Source organism: Ctenocephalides felis, unplaced genomic scaffold (genome assembly GCF_003426905.1).
Source record: "Ctenocephalides felis isolate EL2017-DRISC unplaced genomic scaffold, ASM342690v1 CF-g0.4_SCAFFOLD_03571, whole genome shotgun sequence".
NCBI lineage: Eukaryota > Metazoa > Arthropoda > Insecta > Siphonaptera > Pulicidae > Ctenocephalides > Ctenocephalides felis.
In genome coordinates, this window is record NW_020539725.1 from 1,023,295 (window position 1) to 1,048,121 (window position 24,827).

A 24,827-nucleotide genomic window follows, 5' to 3' on the forward strand; every position below is an offset into this window, starting at 1 on the left:
AAAAAAAATAATTTTAAAAATAATTAGAATTTTAATTTTGTATCGTAATTGTATTAATATTTGCGAAAATATAATTATAAATTAAAAATATATTAAGTAATAATAAGAATATTTCAATCAAGAGTATATATTATGATATATGCTGGGGTCAAATCAAATCAATAAAAGAAGAAAAAACAAATATGACCACAGGTTTAAATATAAATCACACATTATCATAACAATTTTTATTGGACTCTAACTTGTTACTACAATAATGTTAGTGAAATACAGTCATATGTCATTAACAAATTATAATACATGATTCAGAAATACGATATCTAATGATAACAAAATGAATTAAAATACAGTCTTGAGTATTCACATTACATATAAGTTATGATATCTTTATTCAAGCTAGACTAGCATAAGGCCTTGTCTGAAGCTTTTAATATAATGATAATGCTTTTAATGAATTAATCGCACCTTCCGTTTTATCAAGCGTAATACACAGCACACTACATTATGTATTACATAAATTCTAAACTTTCTATTATATACACTACACTTCTTCTGCATTAAGAGTCATACTTTTTGTATAAACAACAAACTTTATAAACAATTAAAACTTTATAAACAATTATATACAACACCCTTTAACAGAACAGTCACAAAACACAATAACAATCCCGATCAAAATGGCCGCTTAATGCTAGAGACAGCTAAAGAATTATCAACCTGTCACTTGGTATCGGCGCACTAGCGCCAAATTCTCACCTTGTTGGATACCACGAAACACGGTTTTTGAACGAGGATTTTGCACTGAGTGAAAAGGCCGTGAGTCCATGTATATAAGGTCTATGATTTAGCTGCGTGTATTTTGTAGAGTGTGGGTAAAAACGTCATTGGTATTGGTGCATTGGTCGGTCATTGGTCTCTGATAAATCTGATAAATGTCAAACATTACACATCTCTTGTTTAGGTTAGTCTCGGAAAGTTGAATTGCAAAAATAATGTAATTTATTGTTGTAGGGCAGTTGAAATGTTGAATTAATCCGGATATTAATTGTATATATATTTTTTTGAAGAGATATTTACTACCGTTGACGTTAAGTGTCCACTTCATTCAGTAATAAATACGTGTACACCAGAATATTATTACAAGCTTACTGATGCCGTTTACTAATATATAAATACATTCGACGTATGTTTAACTATAGTCAGAAATAATTTCAGTTTATCAGTTTGTGAGTTTCGTTGAATGCAAATATTTATTTATATGTCGTGTTTTACTAAAGAAATTATAACATACTATATGTAAAATGAAGTATAGTTTGGTTTTATTACTATATGCATTATTATTACAATCAGTCACAAATGAATCAGTAGAAAATAAAAATTATAAACCAAAAACTGATTCAAAATCTGATTTAAAATCTGATTCAAAACAAGTTGAGTCAGAAGAATTACAAATTGTGGAAGATCTAAATAAAGAAAATCGACAAAGCAAAGGTAATATATGCATTTGATAATACTGTTTTTCTAATCTATAGACCATGTAATATCTAACTCAGGTGAAAAAACAGATGACGTTTATATATCACCTAAGTCAGGTAATAAGTTATGGGAAGAATCCGAATGGGTAACGGAACTAATATCGAAGCTTGAATATAACATTGGTGAAGAGTCTTTGAATGGCAATAAAGACGATGTGTTGACAGAATCACTACATTTTGAGAAATCTACAATTCAAAGTCAGTCATTAAGAAATCTTCCAGAAAGTGAACAGAAAGGTATTTTATTATTATTATTTTTTTTCAAAATCATGAAATGACCAAGCTATTTTCAATTTGTTCCAGCTGAATTATTGTACAAAAAAGGATATTCTATCTTGAATAAAGCCAGACCTGAACTAGAATCTGGTTTGAATTTAATGGAACAGGCTTCAAAATTAGGACATGCAGGTGCGAAAGCAGAAATTATATGGGCTGATTTGCTAGGAAGGAAAAACAAAGACAGAATGCTTGGAACTGATGCTGCTAAAGCATTTCAAGATCTTGCAGAACACGGACTACCTTCTGCCCATATGGTATGTGCAACTGCATTTCATATTCTTAAAGTATATTTTTGATTTTAATATAAAATGAAACTTCATATAGAATTAATTTCAACCAAACTTTCTTTCAAACCAAAATATTGATAACAAATAATTCTATATATATATTTATACTAGCTGACCCGACAGATGTTGTTCTGTACCCATGTCTACAATTTTTCAATATTCTATACTAATATTTACTGCTTAGTTAAAAATAATAATTACTGTTTTTTGAATTCCTATTTACACCAATATATGAGTGATGTTGAATGTAGAACTGTTTCAAATAAAATAATTATTCTCAATTCCCACAGTTAACACTTCAATTATTCATTTAACAAATATTAAAAAATATTCAATAAAATTGTATATTAAAAATTATACACTGCGATTTATAGAACAAATTTATTTCCAATAGCTCAATTAATTTTATTGCATTTAAGGGTTATATAGTATTTTTAGTCATACCTGTAGATGTGGATGTATAAATGAATGATTTTTTGTTTATTCACGACTAAAACATTGATTTTCCAAATTTATCACACTAAAAATAATCGTCTGCCTTTGTGATTTATGGTCATAGCATAAGATACACGTGTTGAAAATTGAAATCTTTTAAAAAGTACAACAAATTCAGAAAGAGTTAATATATGGCATTCACGGCAAAGGTGCAATATCACCTTTTATTTTTCTACCCAAAATAATTGCTTCAATAATGTTGCCTATAATTTTTATAATTTCGTACCATATTTTAACTGGCTTTTAGTAATTTTAATATTTAAATTACATTTTTTTCTCTAATAAATCAATATACATTATTACTTAAGTTTATATTTGAAGTGAATTAATTTGTCAAATCCTGTTCACATGTGCTCTATTCAACCTACGATCAACAAAATTATTGCTCTGTGAATTTATTTTATTGTGCTTCAATTTACTTGATATTTTGCAAATAGGCTAATCTTTATCTTAAGTTCAGAAGTGAAAACAATTTGCACTCCGTCACCATCCACCGCATTAATTGGATTATTACTCTTATAATTCTGATTTTATCAGAACTGTAATACATTATTTTAAAGGTGATTAATTGAGCTACAACTTTCTCTATCAGAAATTTTAACGTAACTTCTCTTATTGTGAAGCGGCGAAGGGTTAAAGGGCTCGAAAGACCTCTGGTTGGACAGCCGCGCACTCCTTAATTAATATCTCTATCAATATTTGCGTAATGGAAAACTAATAAACAACAATTTGTCAGAAAAATACCTCGAATTTATTTCAGAGATATTATAATGAGAAATTGGTTGTTTTTTTTAAATGTTTTTTTTTTTCATGAAATCATGAGTTTTTTGAAAATCGTTTGCACTAAACTTGTGGTCTAGAATCCATCAAGATCTCTTAAACCAAGTTAATTCTAGATGGAATACGATTATTTTTAATTTTGGTGGAAATGGCACTCAAACGATTTGATTTAAATGAAAAAACATTGTTTGCGTCTTTTACTTGCATGATAGCTTACTCATTTTACACGCAGAAGTACTACTCATTTTAAAGCTTATTTTCAACACTATAAAAACCCATTTTCATATCTAGCCTAATAATGTTCCTAAAACACTATAAAATAGCGATTTATTAAGATTTTAATTGATATAATTTTGTTCATTACATGATTTTCATCAAAATGTATATTTTTAAAGATATTAGCAAAAAATGATGAAAAACACAAAAAAGAAACAAATTTTCAGAAGCCAGTAACTTGAAAAGTATTTGCTTTTTTAAAAAACATTATTAAACATTTTTCTCTTATAATTAGTTCTTTTATCGATACCCAACGTTATTTTGAAAAAAAAATTCCAAAATTCCAAACGAATTGGAAAACAGTAAAAAAAGTTCAGACCGAAAGCGCTCCATTGAGTAAATATTCCGTACCCAATGACAAACATATGAATTTTTGATACAATGAAACTTCTAAATATTTTTTTTTGTATTGTGACTTAGTACAGTATGGCAAAACGACTGTAAATTCAATATTTTTGAGCGCAATCACTTATGGCTCGTCTCCTTTGCACAAATTCGTACAGCGAATATGTTCGCAAAGTGCGCAAACAAAATTATTGCAAGCATGCAGACGCACGCGCAGACTGTCAGACGCATGTTATATTATTTGCGTCTTATATTAATTTAATTTTTGGCACATCTTAGCTGCTTTTTGGCAATAATAATGTAGACATTACATTTTCCTTATTTATAATCATGAATTTATTATATTTTAATATTGCCTTAGCCTATAAGTGAATAGAAATATTTGGCAAATGATTTGAATTCATTTGTTTTTAATGTCAAACTAAGCTTCAAATATTTTCAGGGGCAAACAATGATAAGCAATTTTTTGTAATTTTCTTCATTTATTTCTACAATCTAACTATATTTCTATAAATCTGATAATTCTAGAAAATTTCCCGAACAAACTTCAGGAAGATTCATGAAAATCCGAATTATAGTTTAGGAGCATTAAGGGGTTAGGGGTACTTGGAGGCACGAAAAAATGAGAATTTTCAGTAATTTTTTTTTGTTATTAAACGATGTTTTTTTTTACAAAAATATTAATACGGCATTATTATACAATGCCTTGACTTGAAGTAACAAAAATTTCAGGAAAAAAAAACATAAATATTCCCAAAGTTATAGCTGTTTTTGATAACCCTGTTTCAAAAAACGGTCCTGGCGGTGACCATCATAACTCCTTAGAGTTTCATCTAAAATCAATCAAATAAAAAAAAATAGTTTTATAAATATATAATCCTGGGCCTGATCGAAGATTTTCTTGTTTTTGCAAAAATTACAAAATGGCAGCATCAGAAACAAAAAATCTAGATTTTTGGGTAAAAAATCAACAGTTAATTGGTCTTAAAAAAATGAATTTTCTGAAAAAATAAAAATCCTTTGATCAGGAATTATAAATTTCCTTAAAATTTACTAAGGACTTTTTGAGTTACAGTGGTCACCGGTTCAAAAAACATAGTTTTGAGAAAAACTCGTTTAAAGTTTCACATTGGATTTACGTACAGAAATTCGAATTATTGAATTACTTAAACCGAGTTATCTATTTTTGGGCCATATAATAGTTCATCAGTCATTGTGCAAGTTTCCAAAATTCCCATTTGCTGTTGTCTACGAAGTATTCTGGCCTCCCGAGATGTTCTCGTTGGCGCGCTGATCTGCCACATTCAAACGTGCAGCATCCAATTTTTCAGCATACCAATGGGAATTATACCCACAATTAGGTCCTAGGGTATCCATAATCAATAATAATGATTATGTATATGCAATCAGCAATTTGTACGATTGTAGAACTAGTATTCATGGTTTTTAGGCATATTTTTTACACTAGTTGGTTGAAGCTTTTAATTTTTTCTGATTATGGATTCATTCTTGAACTACACATCTTGAAAGTAAATTATCATTGCTGAGATCGTTGTAAATCGGTTAAAAAGCTTTTAAAACATCAGGAGGTGAGGGAGAATAATCTTGAGTATAAGTATCGAGCTCTCCACTTGCGTCAACGCGCTGGTAAGAGTCCAATAACTCAAAAACTAATCATCGGATCAACTTGAAATTTTCAGAGAACATTTTCAAGATATTACACTTAATGAAAATGCAAAAAAATAAAAATCGATTTTTCAAAAATTCCAAGTACCCCTAACTCCTTAATCATTCATACATAGTTACAGAAGAATTTCATATATATATATATATATATATATATATTTATATATATATATATATATATATATATATTAACAAAGTCTAATAATCGGGCATAACATTAATAAAAAACATGAATTTCTTTCAAAAAGTTATTTTAAATCCATACGTTTCGGCTATAATCCTAGCCTTCGTTCAGTGGAAACTAAAAATTTAAAAATTTAATTTTATTTTTAGTTTCCATTGAATGAAGGCTAGGATTATAGCCGAAACGTATGGATTTAAAATAAATTTTTGAAAGAAATTCATGTTTTTTATTGATGTTATGTCCGATTATTAGACTTTGTTAATACATATGTCAACATCAAATTCAAAATCATACAATATATATATATATATATATATATATATATATATATATACAGTAGAATCCGCTTAGTATGACATCGAAGGGACGCCGATATCTCGTCATACTAACCGGTCGTCATTAAAAGCGTACTGAAGAAAAACTTTTTAATATGCAAATATGTTACATGTTTCAGTAATTTAAAAGAAAAGCCTATACAAACGTTTTAATTAAAAATAAAAATGACACATTAAAATTTAATATAAAATAAAATTGACATAGGGTAGGGCGGGGGCACAACGGTAAAATTTGACTTACGGTAATTATACTGTCTAAACCCAATGAACAACACATAACATACATCAAAGAAGCATCTATCGAACTATGTTCAGAAAAAGTTACATACATACGTACATAATTCCTAATTATATAAATATTATATTGTTTACTATTTTTTAAACATTTGGTATCTGACCCATTTTACTTCACATATTGGGTAAAGTGGAACAACCAGGGGGCGAACAGATGCAATTTCTTTTATTAAATTTTAAAGGCATTTTATGCTACATATTCATCAGAAGAGCCGGAATAACAATTTATTCAATTAATCTCTTATAAAATTGCTTTTTTTAAACTTTACTATTTTATTGCTTACACCTTTGCCAAAATAATGATTCAGCTAGTCCTTTTTATCGTAGTTATGTGCCGCTTATCTTCTGATAGCAAAGTCATAAGAATAAAGGTGATGGCTGGTTATGAATTTATACATTTTTCGCCCTCTACTATCAAATATAATTGTTAAAAAAAATCTAATTTTATTTGTTTATGAGATATCCGTGGTGGGCCATTAATAATTAGTCTACCCTACCCATAAACATACAAATGTGTTTTTTAATGTAAGTAATCAGTAATTTTTGATTGATTTCTTTGCATAATTTTATTGTAAAAAGACTTGGCCACATCATGTAAAATCATGTCGGTCATTATAATTGGACATATTTTTTTGCAAAAATGGGTCATTATAAGCTACATGTCAATGTAAGCGAGGTTTTTTTAAGGAATTTTATATGGAAACCAAATTCCTAGTGCAATTACGTCATATTAAGCGGTTGTCAATATATCCGGCGTCATACTAATCGGATTCTACTGTATATATATATATATATATATATATATATATATATAATTGAACGTATGGTTATTTAGTTTTGAATGTTCTGTGATCATTGTTTGCTCTTGATTTTTGTTTTTTGTGTTATTGTCAGGGGCGTAGCGTGCCTGGGCTGGGCCCCGTATCAAAATTTGATTGGGGGCCCCCTTCAAGAAGAAAATTTTTTTTACAAAATATAAAAAAACATAAAATCAAAAGAATATTTATTTATCATTATTTATCTATCTAATTTTCTCTCATTTTCTGAATTTTTCACAAATGATTCCAGATATATACTCACTTTCTTTGATTTTTTTTTTTGAATAATTAAATTATTTAATGATCTTTAAATTTTATAAAGATTCTGTCACTAGGAACATACAGGTTTGGTATACATTCCTGCCCTAAAATTTTTACGTAATTTTTAATTAGTTTGAATTAAAAAAAATCTTTTAGCAGTTGCGGTTGTAACTGGAAGGGCCAAGAGAAAAATGCATGCTGTTATTTCTTTGGGAAAACTGGATGCAAGCTTAATGCATCCATCACATTTCTTAGATTTTTGAATTCAAACGTATTTCTTATGAGATATATTTATAGTCTTGCTTCACTGTAATTCATTCGACAGATTTTCGGAAACGTTAATTAATTAACTCTCTATTTCAAAAGAACAAATATTACTATTTACGTTGCAGAGTTTTTGAAATCTTTATTTGGTCTGTGAAATTAATATATCCAAACAGCATTAGTTATAGACTAAAATAAGATTTCGGGCCCAAAATTCTTTCATCTTGTGATAACTCATCATAATAACTTGTGATAACTCATCATAATAACGCTTCATTATCTTTTGTCTTTTGTTCTTTGAAATAGTTATTGCAATCCATCTATTTTGCAAAATATTTCGACTTCTTTAGCAAACTAATTCACTAAATTGTCATGTTTTAATTTGCACAGTCTATTCAAAAGATTACTTAATAAAATGCTAGTTTTTTATAAGTCATTACTGTCATATTGTGAAATTCTAGAAATGAAACTAATGAGTTGAAACAGTGAAGAAAGAAATCTGAAAATGATTTGGTTGATCATATTTAGCAAAACCTAATTATTAAACTTACGCGCCATGCAGACAATTCAAATAATAACAAAAACAAATATAAAAATGTTATAAATATAACTATGAAAATTCCAAATTCCAATTTTCGATGAAGAATGTATAAACTGGATTAATTTTATAGATTTTCTGGGAACAATATTAACTTATCGAATGTGCAAAAACTTTAATAATTCAATTGATTGCTAGAGCTTGCAGAAATATTGTAGCAGAAATAAATTCTCTTAAAGCTTACATGTTGAAGTTTAATATCTCTCGATGCTATGGGCATGCATTTTTATATACATATACATGCATATATATATATATATATATATATATATATATATATATATATTGAAATGATATGATGGTGTTGGTAGTATGGTTCGGGTATGGGTTGGAGGTCCGTTTGTTGAAAGATCCACAGTCCGGGATATTGGTTACTGTGGTAGCTTCTTTATGCGATATGGTAATAATGTCCGTCCAACCTTTCCTGATGCCTTGGGTCGAGCAGTAGGAATAATGTTTGATCGACTGGTTTGATGAGAGTTCTCTTCAGACTAATGGGTCCTTTCAATAAGGTATTCGCTGGAAGAGACAAACTTCTGGTTCCAATAAAAATCCACTTGTAATGTTTTACACTGTATTTATTGCTTTACTTCACAGACATAATCTCCACTTATATTATCTAAGACTACTCTAAGACATTATGGCTAGACTTTTGGCTAAGACATCACTAGTTTATACAAATAATTTTGACTCTTTATATATTGCATTGGACGTGATAATTCGGGATGGCGCACTTCCGCATTCATACGAAGATCTTGGACTTTGATCAACATTGAACAATGAATTCATATTTTTATTAAAAGCACGTATGATTACAGAACACGCCACCCCTAAAGCATATTGTTAGTCCTCTAACAATTAAAAAGAAAAAAGAAATTACAATTTATTGGGGTTCCTCCCCTCTAAAACAATTTATCGTCCTCGATAAATGAAAAATAATAATCTATGGTACAATTGATTATAGCAAAAGAGAGAAAACTATTTGCAAAATATAAAAAAGTAAAAGTATAAAGTTTTGTAATATGTCTGAAATATAGTAATTAGATAACAATTCTGATGATAATATGAATAAAAAAAATTAACATCAACCCTTTTTTTTAAAAAAAAAAAAAAAATCTAATATTGTTGTAACATTTTGCTGCATATTGTGATTTTTAATAATTCATTAAAATTATTTTGATTTAGCTTCAGCAGTTTGTTTAATTTCAAAAGTAGGATTTTGATAATACAGCAAAATATTACAAACAATAATTAGTTACATTATTCTTATTGGATATAGTATGCAATCTAATACCATATGAATTCGCATAGTTACATAATTTGTGTGTCTGATTTGTATACACGGCATTAAAATGATTATGTATGCAAAATTTTGAATATCAAATAGGTCATATTTGATTTATATTACTTACACATCTATAAAACTTTCAAAAATGTATGTGATAGAAATAATCGTTTGAACCATTATCACTATCATTAATTAGTTTCGATAAAATAATAAAAACAACTTTTCTATTTGCATAAGAATATTAACAAGGTGCAAGATCTCTCTTTCTTTTCACAAATTTAATATTATAATAAATTGTTTAATTTTTTTTTATTTATTTGATTCGAATTTAAAATATGATCAAAATACTTTGTGTCAGATTCAGTTCGGTTTTGAATAGGATGTTTTAAAAATGCGCGCGCGATTATTTCTAACTGAAGCTGTATGAGAATCTTGTATCAATCTTCGAAGATTTTAAAAAAAATAGATTGCACACTTGTTGCCATTCTTATGCATTACATCTAGATAGAAATGGAAGATAGTGATAATTCGTCTTGTAATCTAATAATTGTGTTTCACATACTTTTACATTAATACATTTCTGGGCCCTCTTAATTTATTTTCAAATTCTATTCTGAACATTCTATTTGTTTTATAAAAATATGCAATACAAAAATATTAATTTAAAATTATTATATTTAGAATGTCAGTATTAATAAAAAATGAGTGGCCTTTCAATTTCGGAATCTTTGCTACAAATTATTATTTTTATTTTTTGTATTTTAATTCCATGTGAATTATTGATACTATGCATTAAAATTACTTTTTTATAAGTGAATAAATAATTAAGGTGATAGAAATTAATTTCAAAGAAATTTATTGGTTTTATTTTATCTACTTTGAACGCTCGAAATTCATAGTTATTTATAATTATTGTCAATAAAAATAAAAATACAACTATGAAATAATTAACATGTCAAATGAAACAAAATAAATTACGATAAAATTATTCAAAATCAAAATTAAAATATCAAATTAATGGAATATTAATTGAATAAAAATATGTCGCCAACTAATACTTTTCAATATTTTTTTTTTTATAATAATAAAATTAAGTTTTGTAAAATACATCAAGATTCATAAAATTAACAAGGTTAATACATCATAAGCAAATTTGTATTGCGTGCCTTGTTGAAGTTTGAATCCGAATGTTACGTGATATTTCTTTACTCAAATTTCAAAATAGAAATATGATAAAGCTTGTTATACTATTAACGCAAATAATCGAAAATAAAAATTTCAATTAGGAAAAATATTATTATTTGCAAATAACAGAAAACAAATTTACTCAATCGCTTACTAATTTTCAAAATAAAATTTATTATATTTGTAGAGAAAATTTAGGAAATATTTTTCGTTCAATATAGCACCAACAAATTTAATTGAATTTAAAATGAAATCATTTAGTATCAATAATTCAAACATGTACTTTTTCTATTTTCCTATTTTTTTTTTTCAATTTATAATTCTGTTCTATGGGGATAGTTACATTGCTATTATTGACATTAATTTATATTTATCCCCTTCATTTCTGTAACATTTTGTGGTATGGGCAGTTGATTAAATTTAGTTATTATTGAAATTTGCATTTTCAAGTTCAATTATTTTCACACCAAAACTTCAAAGTTCATTTTATATTAGATTCAAGATTAAAATTTTATTCTTATGTAATATTTTAAAATTATTTATATACTCAACATTAATAGTTGGAATTTATTCTCATTTAATATTTAATAAAATCGATAAAATCAACGAGCGTGTTTTGGTCCTAAAATGAAAATAACGAAATAAATTTATTTGAAAGATTTTATGGAGTCGTTCCCACGGATTCATGAGTCTCTTATAAGTCATCAAAATTACGTCAAATATATTTAAGATCTCGCGGTTTTCACTAACCTTACGAGTCTCCATTCGGGTTTTTTCTACCCTGATTAATTATTTATTTGTCAGATACCTATTGTTTCTTTTGAACAATTTAATATTAGGCTATCTGATATGAAGGATTGGCACTATCGCCTGAAAAGTGGCACAATGGCTACACTAAATCCTTTAGGCATTTCGCCTTTATACTGGCATTTAAAGCCACATTAAAAATCGTGACGTTATAAAAGATTTACAGAAGTAAATTGGAAACTCAAAGTCATTAACTAGGGTCACTTACTTTTCAATATTACTTTCTGAGTCTTTTATATTATTACTTGATGACTTTGTTACTAATCTTTACAATTATTTTACTTTGAAATATTTCTGTTATGAAATTCGGACCTGGCAATGCTCGTAATTGTTTTTGTTAAAAAATGCTTAGTTAACAATATTAGCTTGAACTTAACCTTGATGGTTACGTGAAGTCAACAAAATAATAGTGGTGTGAACAATAATCGAAATGCCCGTTGTTACAAAAATGTTACCCAAGTACAACCAAAATCCTAATACTTAAAAAAAAATATTCAAATTGACAAAATATTATTATTTATATTCTAATTGACAAATAAAATCTAAAAAAAATTGAAGACTATGATGTTCTGGTCTGGATGTGTAGTTTTGCCAAAAGAAGGATTGGTTTTTCTTACTTGGGGAGTGAGCCTTAGTCAAGAAGTCTGCGTCGATCTGCCTGCGTAGTTTATCTCGGTAATGCTGCCACCTTTGGTGCCTTTAGTTCCTCGTGCTAGTCCTGGTCTTGCTGCTTGCTGGATACTCTGCTTACTTTAATGACCCTGCCGCCTCTGGGTGCGAAGAAAACTGGATCCAGAATTCACCAAGCACAATTCACAAAACTAACACTTCACTACAAGGAAATCCACCGCTTGACACCATGAAATGAAATAATTGAGTTGGTGGTAGGTGTTTGTGTATGGGTTGATGTTCGTTTTGTTGTAAGATCCACAGTCCGGGATATTGGTTACTGTGGTAGCTTCTTTATGCGATATGGTAATAATGTCCGTCCAACCTTTCCTGATGCCTTGGGTCGAGCAGTAGGAATAATGTTTGATCGACTGGTTTGATGAGAGTTCTCTTCAGACTAATGGGTCCTTTCAATAAGGTATTCGCTGGAAGAGACAAACTTCTGGCTCCAATAAAAATCCACTTGTAATGTTTTACACTGTATTTATTGCTTTACTTCACAGACATAATCTCCACTTAGATTATCTAAGACTACTCTAAGACATTATGGCTAGACTTTTGGCTAAGACATCACTAGTTTATACAAATAATTTTGACTCTTTATATATTGCATTGGACGTGATAATTCGGGATGGCGCACTTCAGCATTCATACGAAGATCTTGGACTTTGATCAACATTGAACAATGAATTCATATTTTTATTAAAAGCACGTATGATTACAGAACAATATATATATATATATATATATATATATATATATATATATTCAAAGTAAAAAGTATTAAAAACTTTTATTTATACGTTTCGACACAAGATGTGTGTCATCATTCAGCAACTACGACAATTTGAAAATTTTATTAACTAATATAAACACCAATATAGATTAATTATAACATAGAGAAACATTATACACACCACAGGACAAAAACACTCAAAAAAATTTATTTAAAAAAAAATAAACTTATAACATATTAGAAAGAAACATTTTTTTGGAAAAAAATATGAATAATTAAAAGATTTGAAAACTAATTTGACTAAAAGTTTTGAAATGTAACATTATGAAGCAAGAAACACGCCCATACCGAGCAAAATACTCGACTGTAATATTTCACTAGGCGTATTGATAGGAATGGGAGGGGAATATATCGAAGGACAAATGCACGTAGCACGAACGCCTCGTACAAGAGTGGTTGAAATGGATTTGATCAAAAGGAAAATGCAAAACATGTAAAAGTTTGAACAAGAAAAAACAAAATTGTAAAAAATAATATAAAGGACATAGCAAATTAATTTTTTGTTATACATATAATTATTATACATATGTTGATTAAATCTCTTATAAATATACTGGGAACTTTCCCCAATATAACACATATTGCAATCATTGCAATCCAACCTGTAAACAGAATCGGTGACTTGCACTGATTGCAATGATTGCAATATTGGGGAAAGTTCCCAGTATATTTAAAAGAGAGTTAATCAACATATTTATAATTCAAAAAATCCAAACCAATTCAAAACGATGTTTTCAGATCATATGCTCAATCTCAATCACACTTTTAACACTACACATCCTGTTATTCTTTACATCGAAAAAAATAGTGACCTTAGAAAATTTGCTGAATCCTTTTTTATTTCATTAAATTCCTCTTGTGTTAATAAACGCAATTCATCCCACCTTTTACATGATGGTTACCAGCTAATTGTTGATTTTATTAAAAAAACAAAAAATTAATTTGCTATGTCCTTTATATTATTTTTTACAATTTTGTTTTTTCTTGTTCAAACTTTTACATGTTTTACATTTTCCTTTTGATCAAATCCATTTCAACCACTCTTGTACGAGGCGTTCGAGCTACGTGCATTTATCCTTTGATATATTCCCCTCCCATTCCTATCAATACGCCTAGTGAAATATTACAGTCGAGTATTTTGCTCGGTATGGGCGTGTTTCTTGCTTCATAATGTTACATTTCAAAACTTTTAGTCAAATTAGTTTTCAAATCTTTTAATTATTCATAATTTTTTTCCAAAAAAATGTTTCTTTCTAATATGTTATAAGTTTAATTTTTTTTTAAATAATTTTTTTTGAGTATTTTTGTCCTATGGTGTGTATAATGTTTCTCTATGTTATAAATTATCTATATTGGTGTTTATATTAGTTAATAAAATTTTCAAATTGTTGTGGTTGCTGAATGATGACACGCATCTTGTGTCGAAACGTATAAATAAAAGTTTTTAATGCTTTTTACCTTTTTTATTTCGACGAATGGGCTGCTAGTTACTTTGAAATATGTTTCAACGTCGAAAAAACTATCAAGATATATATATATATATATATATATATATATATATATATATATAGGTACATATATTTTTAATTATAATAATTTAAAACAATTTTCATAAACGAACCGTTCCTTTCACAGAATATTTTTCTCCTAGCGACATCTGTTTTTCAACTGGGCCCTATTCCTTCTCTTCCCTACTTGATATTCCATGACTCATCTATTTGACCTTGACAGAGAATTCAGTTCAGTACAGTGAACGACTTGTAACGGATAACACATAATGCTAATATAGGTTTCCATATTTTAGATTTTAAATTTATAATACACTGATGATGAGACAAACCTAGTCTCGAAACGTTTGTGAAATTAGTATTTAATAAATAGTGCAAAAAAGTATTGTGTGTTCATATTTCTAAATTAATATCTATCTATTCACTCAGAATACATTTGTCATACATATATATATATATATATATATATATATATATATATATAAATTGTTTAATATGAACAAAACAGCACTCAGATTTGTTTAACACAACTTTATTTTATGATTACAGACGTTTCGAGACCATGGTGTGTCTCATCTTCAGTGTAATTTCAAAAACAGTTACTTATATACTACACATTCTTTAATAATTTCTTTAAATTTCATTTAATTTTTGATATACAAAATTTAAATAAATTATTAAAGAATGTGTAGTATATAAGTAACTGTTTTTGAAATTACACTGAAGATGAGACACACCATAGTCTCGAAACGTCTGTAATCATAAAATAAAGTTGTGTTAAACAAATCTGAGTGCTGTTTTATTCATATTAAACAATTAATATTCGTTCCACTCATATCATAAAATTCTATATATATATATATATATATATATATATATATATATATATACACCTGTCTGTTTTTACACGGTCTTTTTGTACACGGTTTTGATATAACACGGTTTGAAAATTGAATATTTTTAATTTTTTTACACGATTTTATTCCATTTAGCACGATTTGAAATTTTATGTACTTAAATTTTTTTTGTCAAATTTAATTTTTGCGAAGTATGTTCCTATTCTTTTCGTTCACAACATAGTTTTTTAGTTCCTGAACTTGCCATACATTTAATTTATATTACTTTTAAGATTAGAGTGCATATATTTTTTATCTTTAATTACTATGCTTGTGAAAATAAGCATTATATATTTGATTTATAAAAATAAACATGAATTCTTGTTCTTAAAAATTCTTGTTTTTCACTAATTTTAATAGGTTTTAGAGATTAGGAACAAATCGCCCGTTTTTGTATAAGATCAATGTCTTTTTTTACACTTTTTTTTTTACACGGCTTCTTCTGGAACCAATCTACCGTGTAAAAACAGACTTAGGTGTATATATATATATGTATATATTGTAAATCATTAATAATTGGAAACCAGCACCAAATGTCAGTAATTTCTTTTTTATAAAGAATAAAAAATAATTAATAAATAAAATATTATACGCAAGCACCCGCGCATCCGAGGCTTGTTCAAGAATATAAATTTCTGTAAAGATTCTAAAATTGCGAGGCCGAGATTTTGGAAAAAAAGAACATATGTTTGAAATAAACATAGAGTAACAGGCTGTGCAAGTGTGTGTGACAATGTTGTGCATAGCGTGGTCCGTGGTGCTAGGTATTCGATATAAATTGGGAAACATTATTTAGAACATATTGGTAATTTTCGCATATGAAGCTGGTGTCAGATCGTTCATAAAAATTGAACGTATGGTTATTTAGTTTTAAATGTTCTGTGATCATTGTTTGCCCTTGATTTTTGTTTTTTGAGTTATTGTCGTGTTGTTTTGCAGCGGTTATGGACTTTCAATAAAAATAAGTTAAAAAAATGTCTTTTGGCGGCCAAAAATGATCATTAGACATATGCACATCAAATTATCAGATATTATATAAAGATTTTCATAATGTGTACATATTTTCTGTAATTTTTTTGGAGTTTTCTTTATTACAAATGTATCATTAAAAGTTTCCTTTATTATTGAATAGTATGTAAATTATATGACAAAGTTGAAAAAAATGTGAATTTACTATCTAATCTAAAATTATATATCTGATAAGATTATTAAAAAAAATGCATCATCTCGTTCTAATACACTGCTTCATCAATTTAATACTGTATTGGTTACAATCATATTATTTTATTCAAAAAAAAATTGAGCTTGAAGCATCTTTTTAGGAAAAAAATAATTTAGCATATGTAACTTCTATTTTTGAAATGTTGAATTATGCTATTGAGCCATTCGCGTTCAAACAAATTTTTGGCAGATAGTTCATTATTTTTTTTATATTTTTATGACATTTGATTAAAACTTTAATTTATAAAATTTGATACATCCTCAAAACTAAACCCATATTTCTGAAATGTTCAATTAAATATTTTGAAACAGACGTTTTGAAGAAAGAAAATGAATCTCAATTATTTGCCACTATAAAACCTCGAGGGTGCTGGAATACTGAAATGTTTGAAATACTGGATTATAGTGAAAAAGTCATAACATATTGGAAATAGTGGAAAAATTTTCAGCTGTATTCCAAAAAATTGTCGGTCATTGAGATTGTCAGGTTATTGGAGATGTCAGTCTATCGTAGTGCGGGATTAACTAAATTTATCTGTATATATTATGTATTGGAAAATACATATTTGTATTGTCATGAATACAAACACCTGATGCAAATATGTAATCTCAATTGTTAATAGAGCCAATGGAAAAAATGCAAAAATACAAAAATAAAATCAAAGCCGACACAAATTAAATTTTTTCTGACATATGACAAGGTTTTTCCAGTGTTGTCCCAATACTGCAGCCAGTGGAGCGGTTTGGTTCAATTTTGTTTTACAATGATCCGATTTGCATGAAATTTTGGAATTAAGTTTATCTCGTCCTTTTCAAAGCTGCAATTTTTTAATATACATTTTAACTTAAATTTTGTAATGAACAAAATTATAGCTATATAATCTGAAAAAATCGGTTTTCTATCTTCTTATATATAAAAATGGATCGCAAAATGAGTTGGTAAGCGCATAACTCAACAACGCCTGGACCAATTTGACCAAATCTTTTTTTAAAATGTTTGTTTATGTCCAAGGATTGTTCTTACGGCAAGAAAAATTCGAATAATCGTCGGGAAAACCCTAAAAACTGCCCTTTTCTAACTAATACAAATAATCGTAGTCGGCTTCTCGATATTATTTCTTTTGTTTTACTTTCGGCAGGCGATAAAATTGGTATGGCGTTAAAGAATTTGACTTCAAGTCATATAAGGTTAAAAAAATCAATGTCAATGTCCATTTGCCGCCCTTGCCGGTGGTGTTTTTCTTGCATTTTCTGTTATACTCTGAGTGTGTTTTTGTTTTGTGCGATTGATCGAATTTATTCATTACATCCAAGCCATGGTGAATGTTTTTATTTACGACTGCTATTAGTCAATGTACGTGGCCAAACATTATTCCAACATTTACGAACTGTTGATGGTGAATTGTGTGGATCCTACAGAGAAGCCCGACAACGTTTACAATTGCTAGAAAATGACGCTCATTGGGATCAAACTCTCAGTGATGCCGTAATATCTTCACACGCTCATCAAATAACGAACATTGTTTTCTATAATCATATCCACAAGCTTTCCATCAAACCCAATTGATTTGTGGATCAAGTACAAAGATTATATGTGTGATGATATTTTGTGTCAAATACGGAATAGAATGGGAAATCCAAATATGCAAATCAGTAAAAAAAATTAAAACGAAGCATTGATTTCAATTCAAGTCATGTGCTTGATGATGTCAAACAAAGTATTAATTCACGTAGACCTGGCCGCGCCCAATCGTCCAATGCATGAGGATTTTAACCAAGAGTTGCATCGAGAAAAACTGTATGATCTCAACAATTTGTAAGAATTAATCGAAACAAGTCTTCCACTGTTGAATGAACAACAGAGGTATGTATTTGATATTCTTATGGAAGTAATAAATGATGGAACTGGGGGGTTTTACTTCTTAGATGCGCCTGGTGCTACAGGAAAAACTTTTTTGATTTTATTAATATTAGAAACATTTCGCTCGCAAAACAAAATTGCTCTTGCACTCACTTCATCGGGAATCGCAGCAACTTTACACGATGGTGGTCGAACAGCCCATTCAGCACTAAAATTGCCATTGAATATGCAAAGCAATGAAACTCCAACTTGCAGCATTTCAAAGAACTCTGCAATGGATAAGGTTTTGCAGCAATATCAATTGATTGTTTGGGATTAATGGCACATACAAAATCTTTTGAGGCTTTAGATAGAACCGATTTGGTAGATTTTTTTTTGACAGGACGAAGTTTGTCGGGTCAGCTAGTTAAGTATACAAATAGTGCAATAACTAGACAATATTAGAATTTAATGAATCCATATAGAAATAGACGTTTCTCTCTCCCGATTTTTACGTTCAGAAGAGATACCTAAAGGGTCCTCCGCTCAGACGTGAAGGCGCTGCTTTTGGCATTCAAATTAATTTTTTTTTTGTTTTTTTTTTTTTGTTACAATTTATTTTTGTTAATCAAGACTTTGTCTTATTTACAAAATTGATATGAGCAAAAAAAAAATACAAAAATACAAAAAATGCAATAAATTGAATATAAAATGAAAAAAGTTAAAATAAAAATAAAATAAAAACAGTAATACAAAAATAATGACATAAATGAATTATGACGTGATGCTGTATACCGCGTACTACGTCAGAGCGCGTGCAGACATTGGGATATGTGTTTGGTAGATCGGAAGGCCATTTCTTGCTCAATCTTCTTAACGGTCTGCAAATCGCTTGAATAGTAGGATTTGTATGCTGGATTAATTTATTGTTGAAAGATGAACTTCTATTCTTGATCATTTCGTTGACTGTTGAGATTTTCAAATCCTTATGTAGGCAAAAATTCGAAATATACCAAGGCCCATTAGTAAGGATACGCAGAAGTTTGTTCTGGCACCTTTGAATGATGTTTATGTTAGATTTGCAAGAGCAAACCCCATAGTTCGATTCCATAAGTCCAAATGGGCACTATGATAGTTTTGTACAGAAGTACCTTGTTATCGAGAGAGATTTCAGATTTTCTCCCAAAAAGCCTCTTTTATTTTCAGTTGGATTTGTTTCTTTTTATATTCAATGTGCGTTTTCCATGCCAATTTCGAATCAATGTGCATGCCTAAATATTTGACAGAATTGCATAGTGGAATTATTGAATTGTTTATGATGATAGGTGGACTGTTGTGATGTTTTAGAGAAACAATTATGTGCTGAGATTATTCGATATTGATTTTGATATTCCATTCTAAAAACCATTTTTCGAGACTAGATAAATAATTTTGTAACTGACAAGTTGCTGTTCTAATATCGGAATTGCCTGAAATAATTGCTATGTCATCGGCGTAAGTGCATATGGTTAGAATATGATCTGTGGGCATATCGTTTGTTAAAAGAAGATAATGTACTGGGCTTAGCACACTGCCCTGTGGTACCCCTCATTCTAATGCTCGAAGTCATATCTTTAATTTTGATTCTAAATTTTCTATTAAGCAAATATGAGCTTAAGATATTGAAGTAGTTTGGAAAAGTTGTTTTGATTTTATATAGGAGTCCTGAGTGCCAAACCTTATCAAAAGCCTGGCTGATATCTAAGAATACGGCTACGCTGTGCTCCTTTCTATTCATGGCTTCAAGAATACGAGACACCGTTCTGTTTAGGGCTTCCAATACCGTACTAAAATCTGAATACCGGTATTCGATATTTGAAATTTGTAATACCGGGATCCCGGTATTTATACCGGTATTATTAATGAAAAATTTACTAGTCATATTTTTATTTACCGCAGTTGTTATATTGACATATTAACATTATTATTGTTCTAAAATGAGTACATATTAATAATTTTATTACATAGAGAATAGGAGTAGATAGATACAAAAAAAAAAGTGCAAGTAAATAATTATATATTTAACTTGTATTTTACATTTTACATTTAATAGGCTAGTATGGAATTATATATTTAAGGAAAAAAACAAATTCAATTAATAAGTTATATATTGTTTATTAAAATATGCTTTTAAAAAATATAAACAATCAATTGTTTAATCTTCAAGTGAGGACCAAATTTTAGTACAAATATAACAAGCCGATAACGTTTTTCTCATTCTACATTTGTCGGCACAATTTTCATAAAGAAATGATCCGAGTACATTATAAGTCGATATGAATTAGTACTTGCAATTGTTAGTATAGTGTATTTATATTATTTTAACTATATATCACTCGATGATTTTACTTGTAAATTTTAGTTATAATGAAATAATAAATAAATACGAATGATTGATAAGAAGATATACAATATAGAGAATTATAACGAGTCGATTGCATATTTTGTTTAAAATTCATTGATATTGAATTAGACATGAGGACAATGCACGTGGACGACAAATAATTGTTATAAATGGGTTTCATTCTTTAGGTCGTATATAATATATAAACAATCGCTCTATCTTGCCGATGTGTCATACTCGGCAGAGTTGAGTCGGTAATACACATAAACAATGTAAAACTTATGAATGTGTCAGTGGCGTAACTAGACCCTCCGGGGTCCGTGGCATAGTTTTCCGATGGGGCCCTATCGTGGTACTCAATTTTTAATGTATTTAGTTTTGATTAATAAACGTTAATAGTCATTTACACGCTGTTTTACTACTGGATAAAACAATTTTTAATGAATTTTATCACAATTAGAAAACCAACTTCGACTAGTTTATATTTTATCTCTTTAAATTATGAAATTATACAAAAGGTAGGAAAGTAAAGTATTGATTTATAGGTATAATTATAATTTACTTGTAATTACATAAAACTTATTTTTTCTTGAAAGTCAAACATAAAATATTAGTGAATAATTTCAACGTTAGAATAAAGGGAAATTAAAATAAAACGTATTTTTTTAATAAAAATTTAAAAAAATACCACTTTTTTAAATTTAATTATTACATAACCTTCCATTAACAATTTTATTGATTAAGTAGTGACGTTTGATCTTTATGAAAATTTATGGTTTAAACAATACCCCTAATTGAAAACAGTATTGAAAAGTATTTATTTCTCGGAAATCCAATCCGCTTCAATACCTTTTGAACGATGTTTTTAACGAAGATAAAGACATTTGTCATCTAGCTTCTTCTTGAAGAAACAATAGTTAACTCTGCACATATTCAAAATGAAATAAAAATAAAATGTTAACTTCAATAAGCTATTTAGTAAATAAAACCAATGGATGTGTTCTAAAACGAATTAAAATCTTTTTGTTTAGAATGTGTTGAAATTAAGTTTGCAACAGATAGTATAATCATCAATATACCGATTATAATAAATAAAATTAAGAAAGAGACTTGTCGGTGTCCACATATCAGAAGTATAATCTGCTTTTGAAGGTAAACTTTTAATTTTCAAAATCACAAATAATGTTTGTATTTTCTGCTCATGCACGTAGCCGTTAAATGATTAATATTAAATGACATTTAACTATAACAATAATGTATTCTTTGAATATTGAACAGGAGCGTAGCTACCGTCGTATCCGCAGTATCAAAAATGAGCGGCCCCGGGCCAGGGGGGGGGGGCAACGAGCGTAAGCAAAACAATGATTTATAAAAAATTTAATAACTTGGACGTAGTTAGCATTTTCTTTTGTTATCGAGAGATATTAAACTTCAACTTGTAAAATAATGCTTTTTATTTCTGCTGCAAAATATTTGAAAAAGATTTTAAAACTTTGTATGTATTTTACGAATACGATGATATTCAAAATTAAAACTAAAAAGAAAATACGTGAAAACTTTAGAACAGAAATGTCTATCAGACCTGTCACTGTTGTTCCTAGAAACAGAAACTTTAGAAAATCTAAAGATCACTTAATAATTCAGTTTTTCGAAAAAACGTAAGGTGAGAATATTTTTATTTGAAATCATTTATGAAAAATTTAGAAAATTATAGAAAATTAGATAAAAAAATAATTAGAATTATAAATAACTATTCTTTTAATTTTATGTATTTTTATATTTTGTAATAAAAAATGTCTTCTTAAGGGGGCCCCCAAACAAATTTTGACACGAGGCCCCGCGATGGCATGCTACGGCCCTGATATTGAGAAAAGAGTTCTTCACGTGTTCGTTTTTTATCTTAAAAGTCGATAAAGTATAAATTATTATATATACAATAATAAATTCATTAATTCATTCTTGATATCATATTATATAAACTGAAGATTTTCCAATGCAGATCCATCGCAGCTCTTTATCGCATAAGATAAAACACAATACTTTCGCTGTGTGGCGGCGACTGCTTTGGTTTTAACTAACTAAATATTCGGCCGAATGTAAGTTCGATGCAAGCCTGGTTAAATATTTAACTCCGACTTTGAACTTAAAAATATAAGTTTCAAGTTTCAAGTGAAATAAAATTTATGTACAATGTAAAAATGTATTTCTGAGTCCGGGATTCCTGGGCCGAGGCCCCTTTAGATCGGTGGCCCGTGGCATTTTGCCACTCACGCCACCCTATAGTTACGCCACTGGAATGTGTATTGCGAAAGTTCAATTCTTAACAAAATACTGATAATCCCGAAATACCGATATTTTTGGTATCAATACCGGTATTGAATACCGGACAAAAACCGTCCGGGATCCTAGTATTCGAGATCACGTAATTCCGGTATTGTAAGCCCTAGTTCTGTTGCATTGTTGAATTGTAGAGTGATCTTTTCTGAAGCCAAACTGGTGGTGAGGAATCCATTGAATGGCGCAAAATTTAAACTCCCGTTTTTTCTAAATTGCCAACCTAAGGACCGTTGGACCTTAGACAAATCTGTGTAACAGAAGTGCATTACAGACAGTAACTTAGTCGTGTGAAGTCGAACTTTTCGAATACTCTCAAAAAACATTTTTCCAAGTGTTTTGTAAGAAAAATTTATTGATATAGCAGATAAATAATTTTTGCTACTCAATTTTATTTTTTATTTTCCCATAGTTTTTATATTTTTCATTTTTATTTTTATACACCAATGGATTATGTACCACATAAAAGTAAAGCTTTGATCTGGTACATAATCCATTCCTTTATATTAAAAAAACTTTTTTACTTGATATTCTGTTTTCTTTCTTCATTAATAGAGTTAAGTAGTTTATATAAAAAATGTTTTTGACAGAAGAAACCTGACGATGGAACGTATCTAGTTCCGAAACGTCGTAATTAAACACCTACAAAAAACAAATTTTTTATTTATTGAATTTTGTGTTCGTAAAAGAAACATATATCAATTTGTTGAAAAAATCCAGGACTTCTCTATTAAATATACTCCAGAATACAATGGAACGAAATTTCTTTCAATCATTGTCAAGCACTTTGGACCACAAGCTTCACCTTATGATGAAGAGGTTTTTAAAACTCAATTTTAAATATGCTAAAGTTATCAACAAAAAAATATTTTTATTGCGCTGTAAAAATGAATGGATTATACCGAATTTCATAACAAATATTATTAACAAACTGTTTTTACGTAATACTTCCAACATATATATATAGAGCGACAAATATCATTCTTGCAAAATTCAATAGTTAAATTAGAAATAAAAAATTCTTTTATTGACATCAAAAACTAAAAAACACAGATCGATCAGATAATAAATACGCTTGAACAAACAATAGATGAAAATATTTTAAAGATATTTTTAGAATTACGAAATACGAAAAACATTTCCGCATGATTAAAAATAAACAAATTCAGAGACTAAAGAATCATCTACAAAAGAGAGATAACAATTATCCTTTCTAAATTTCTATAGACAAATGGACAGTAAATAAACTAATATTGGCATTCCGGAAAATATACGATACATCTTAGCTCTCGGCCCAAAATTCAGTTACTCACCTAGAAAATACAAAAATAATGATTTCATTAATATTTTAAGTAACATAGAATTTAATATTAAAAACCTTGAAACTGTCAAACAAAATCATATCAGATCAAAGCTTTGCGAGAAATGAGTTAAACACATAAAAACAAATCGATAATAGTTTC

General features: G+C 28.6%; 1 protein-coding gene across 1 annotated transcript in view; it reads left to right on the forward strand.

Annotated features, from left to right (window-relative positions):
- Window positions 1-878: 878 nt before the first annotated feature.
- LOC113386796 (protein sel-1 homolog 1) overlaps window positions 879-24,827 on the forward strand; it is a 225,599-nt gene continuing 201,650 nt past the window's right edge. Inside the window, exons 1-3 of the mRNA XM_026624551.1 lie at window positions 879-1,491; window positions 1,554-1,772; window positions 1,839-2,068. Of these exons, the coding sequence (XP_026480336.1) occupies window positions 1,302-1,491; window positions 1,554-1,772; window positions 1,839-2,068 (639 nt within the window). The 5' untranslated portion in view covers window positions 879-1,301. The remainder of the gene's footprint in view (window positions 1,492-1,553; window positions 1,773-1,838; window positions 2,069-24,827) is intronic.